The 4,586-nt window shown below is 35.1% G+C and overlaps 1 protein-coding gene and 1 long non-coding RNA gene across 2 annotated transcripts in view; one reads left to right on the top strand and one right to left on the bottom strand.

The window, feature by feature from the left end:
• Positions 1-244: 244 nt before the first annotated feature.
• Positions 245-4,586, top strand: part of LOC117109369 — an 8,901-nt gene continuing 4,559 nt past the window's right edge. The window contains exons 1-8 of the mRNA XM_033251679.1: positions 245-363; positions 581-769; positions 867-1,109; positions 2,027-2,197; positions 2,440-2,748; positions 3,001-3,084; positions 3,212-3,428; positions 3,823-3,882. Of these exons, the coding sequence (XP_033107570.1) occupies positions 593-769; positions 867-1,109; positions 2,027-2,197; positions 2,440-2,748; positions 3,001-3,084; positions 3,212-3,428; positions 3,823-3,882 (1,261 nt within the window). The 5' untranslated portion in view covers positions 245-363; positions 581-592. The remainder of the gene's footprint in view (positions 364-580; positions 770-866; positions 1,110-2,026; positions 2,198-2,439; positions 2,749-3,000; positions 3,085-3,211; positions 3,429-3,822; positions 3,883-4,586) is intronic.
• LOC117109370 overlaps positions 4,171-4,586 on the bottom strand; it is a 1,891-nt gene continuing 1,475 nt past the window's right edge. The window contains exon 3 of the long non-coding RNA XR_004445515.1: positions 4,171-4,268. This is a non-coding gene — a long non-coding RNA (uncharacterized LOC117109370). The remainder of the gene's footprint in view (positions 4,269-4,586) is intronic.

The following is a 4,586-nucleotide window of genomic DNA, read 5'->3' as shown; positions in this document are numbered from 1 at the left end:
TTTGCTGAAATTACTGCAGTAGTGGCGTGTAGGAGGTGTTAGATACGCAATCATGGTCAAGTTGTGCGTTGTTAAAAAACTTCTAAAGTCATCTTATTTTGCGAGTTAGCGCCCCCAACTGATTATCGAGTCCCCCCACCCACCCCTTCCCGCTTCACTTTCGGGCTTCCAATCAGCTCCCCCACTTCAAGATTCCTAGATACGCCACTGTTTACCTCTCTTTGTTATAAATAGAATACTTTCTCACAGTTTGTATATCCTATTTCTTTCCAGATTTTTATTACAGATGGAAATTCTTATGGAGTTGTTTTCAGTTTGGTAGATGCTTTGGATAAACTGGCAAAAAGAAGAGATCCCAAAAAAGTAAACCATTTAAATATTCTATTAAATTTAAGGAACTCAATTGTTTAACTTTAATTAGTTTAATCAATAATAAGAAAAATGTAAAACAAATTATCATATGCATTGAGTGGAAAAAACCCATTCCTGAAATAATTAATTTCAGCCTGTAATTAATTGTATATCAATTTATCCATAACTTTATTTTAAAAATTATGCTGACGATATTGTTTATATGCAGGGACATTTTGAGATGACAAATCTGCAAATGATCATATTTTGGATAAGGCTGATATATGAGTATGCTGTACTGCTACATGGCTCAGAGGAGAAACCTTTGATCAATGGAATTATAGCATCTCCGACGATTAGTCTGATTGGGACGCACATGGACCTACTCACGGGGAGTGATGCTGAGAAGGAGACAGAGGTAATATATTGTAGGTCTGTGAGTGTTTACTATATTATTTGTTTCAAAATTCATTGATATATTCATTTACACCTACTATAAATTCTTCTATTCAAAGGTTGATGACATGTTCGACAGAATATTTAAGGAACTCGAAGGAACACCATACGAACGTCACGTGGATCGTGAGAGGTATGCCGTAGACAACACCACAGCACTGGATGAAGGGATTCAAAGATTGAAAATAAACGTAGGCGGTTTCATGAAGGGAATGGAAAGAACTGTTCCAATAAATTGGATGGACTTCCAAATTGAGGTACAAGAAGCCGGGAAAACAACTTTGCGCATGTCCTTAGATAAGGTATTGTACGCAATAGTATTACAATATAAGAAACTCTTAATAAATTAATTTCTTCCAAGGCCGTAGGAAGCGGTTCAGCTGCTTCGGAAGGCCGTATATGCTACTCGAGTTTTCGGCCTAAAAATTCACAAATTAATATTGTTTGTGTGCCCAAATTGTAATTTTAACACAATGTAGTTTTTTTTTTAAAACAAATATTACAGTATGGCCTGACTCAGCATGCACACACACACACACATACACCCACCCCCACACACATACACACACGCAACTACACACGTAAGTGATATTTTGAAAGTATTTTCTCGTTGGCCGGACCAATAATATTTGCTTCTAACTTGCCTGATTTCATGGGCAACGCACTTGCTACCATTTTGGAATCGCCGACATGAAGACAATGTGCTGTTCTTGAAGTTTGAAGATATGAAAAAGGTAATAGACGGATATATTATGTACATTATTATAGGCGAGTTGAATAGGCGGAGCCACCGTATAGCCACAATATTGGCGCTGGTTCAAAAGGCACGCTCGCCTATGGTTCGGTTTGGAACAATTCTTAAGGACTATATAAACCGTAGGCCCAGTGTACACAATTTGGATCGTGTGCACGTTTTTGTGTGTAATATAACGTACCTGACGGTTATTTGAATCTGTACAGCAATAAAGCATTTGTGGTTAAATGGGTATGACGATCGATTTGAGAGCGAGAGGACGCAGGTTCGAATCCCGTAGAAGGCATTTTATTACACACTGTATTTATTCTGTCTCTTATACACATCTAGATGTGTATAAGAGACAGTATATATATATATAATGAGTCATTAAAAATATGCGTTCATCATGGGTAAACCGATTTTTACTCACATTGGATTTGAATTTTATTTCATATTATACAGGTTTGTTAATTCTTTTTGTAGGCTTCAGCGATGGTAAAATATTGGCGTAAATTGAATGAAGGAGGAATTCTGGAAGAACCGTTAGCACGCTATTTGTGGAGAAATGAACTTAAAAGTAGTGAAGATGATGACGACGTCGTTTTTAAAGACTTCATTGAACTTATGAAGGCATTTGGACTTCTCTTTGAAAAGGTGTGGCCTATTGGTACTGGTACCTCCTTTTTTACTTTCGATCCCCACTTAATAAACGACTGTATATAATGTCGTAGGCCGTATATTTGAGGCTCTCAATTTTTATCCCATTTGAAAATCCTCTTATTTTAATTTTGTAATTGATATATTTTTGGGAAAGGGAATAAAGAGAATGAGGTTGTAGAAGTCGCGAGGAAACTAATTCACCCTCCTCAGGATTGTTTTCTTTTCATCGTTTACAGATCAAGAAAGCAGCATCAGAGGATGGCCCTCGAGTATTTGTCGTTCCATCTCGAATGAAGACCAAAGATGATGATAGATTGGAAGTTAAGGAAGATGAGAAGCAGACAGTATCCATCTATGTGACGCCTAAAGACTTTCTTCCCGACGCGGTCTACGATATCTTGGTCGTAAGATTTGTGAGTTTGAGTCAAGAGAATGGTTGTTGTGATGACCCAAAGTTGTTTCAGAATCAGTCTAAAATTCTATTCGATGATAAGCATTACCTAAGACTAGGTCGAATATCAATTGATAATAAACGTTCTTTGAAGGTAAGTATGCCTTTTATTTTTGAAACGTATGCGTAGGCCTATATGTAGGCCGGTATGTTTTCATTATTATTCTGTTTATTTACTTTTTAATTATAGGGTCACCGTTGACGTTTTTGATGGATATTCCTCTTTTAAAACAAGTATCTTAACCGCTAAGCAACAGCTCCACTCCATGATTAAACAAAAAAAATACACTATACAACTCAGTGTTTTGAATATTGTTTGTAATTAATTTTTTTTTTCATTTTAAAGCTTGAAATATCACGGATGAAAGAGAGAGACGCAGACGGCACAAACAAGTCTGCTTGCAAGCCGCATCCTGATGTCTGTAAGGAGGTAATGATGTCATTGACTGATCATTGGTGATCTGAGATTTTACTTAATTTAGATTTGATACCAAATGGCTAATTAGGCCTATATTATAATTGAATTTGAAGTAAAACATTTGTATTACATTTTACAGGTTTTGCAGGTTTTAAAGCAACACCTAGGTGAGGTATATCCATCTAAGAGAGTTGTCGGTTATGCTCTGAAAATCCTTTGCTTAGTCTGTTCAAACACTGAGGAACCACACTTTCAAGAACTTGAGTACTGCTTAAAGAACGAGAATATGACTTGTGACAAAACTGGTGAACTTATAACGATGCCGGCAGCTAATGTACAGAAGCTATTTGCAGCTGGTATGTGTTTGGGCTATTGAAATAATAATTCATAAAATGATTAGATAATTTTGAATGGAGTAAATACCAATTTAGGTTGAGAAACGATTGTAAACACAATTAGAGAATTCAAGATTAAATAGTTTCCAAATTATTTTGTCATTTTACAGATTAGTCTGTTGTCAAAAAAGAAAATTTTCTCAGTTAATTTTATAATTAAATTAAATTTTATTTTATTGGTTCGGGCTATTTTTTGCATTGTATTGTCCTTCACAAAATTGACTACAGCAACTGTATTAAGTACACTGGTCTGCAACACAATTATTATCAAGGATTTTAAATGTATGTGTAATAATTGTAACAAAACTTTTACATAACTATAATGTGAAACAAATAATTATTTATATAATTACAGGTATTGTACATAAATCCTCAGTTACGGATACGGCTCATCAATCCTCGGCTATGAATAAAGGTTGGTAGATACACTTATACTGTAAAATGTATAAAGCAGGTGGACGTTGATGTCTTCCTACTTTATATGCAAACACATTAACCACCTGAACCAACTAGTATAGAGGCTTGTAAAAATTTGAATCCGATTAGAAACAACTATTTTGTGTATGTGCGTAATAGAACTAGTTAACGCACTATGTAAAAAAAAAAAAACAACATTGAAACGGCTTTATCGTCAGAATTTGAAACTAGACCGGATTTTGAAATACAGTAGATACTTCTATACAACACTAGATTACATGTAAAGTGTATAGAAAGGTTGGGATAACACACACAGGTTAGCACAATGTACAAACACCACGGTTGAGTTCGATATGAAGTTTAATAAATATCTCTCATTCGATTCTGGAATGCAGAAAAGAATTATCAAATATGTATAAAAGTAAACAGCATAACAAAATAACATTCAGATTCCAAATTGGTATACGGACATAAACCACCCAGGACATAAACCACCCAATTGGAATATACCATTGTTAAAGTGGGTGGGCAACAGGGTGAACAATGTTGGGTGGTCTTGCTTTTATCTAGCTTGTACAATAGGACTTAATTTGCTATTGTACACTCCTATTATACGCCTTTAATTCATTCATTTCTTCTGACAACATGCATGTTGGTTAGTAATCATTGTAGATTTTAGTAATCACTGTGCTTAAAGTTTAA

Source organism: Anneissia japonica, unplaced genomic scaffold (genome assembly GCF_011630105.1).
Source record: "Anneissia japonica isolate Jap-2015-1 unplaced genomic scaffold, ASM1163010v1 scaffold287815_len30859_cov117, whole genome shotgun sequence".
NCBI lineage: Eukaryota > Metazoa > Echinodermata > Crinoidea > Comatulida > Comatulidae > Anneissia > Anneissia japonica.
The sequence above is the reverse complement of the archived record's forward strand: the minus strand, read 5'-3'. Positions and strand labels throughout refer to the sequence as shown.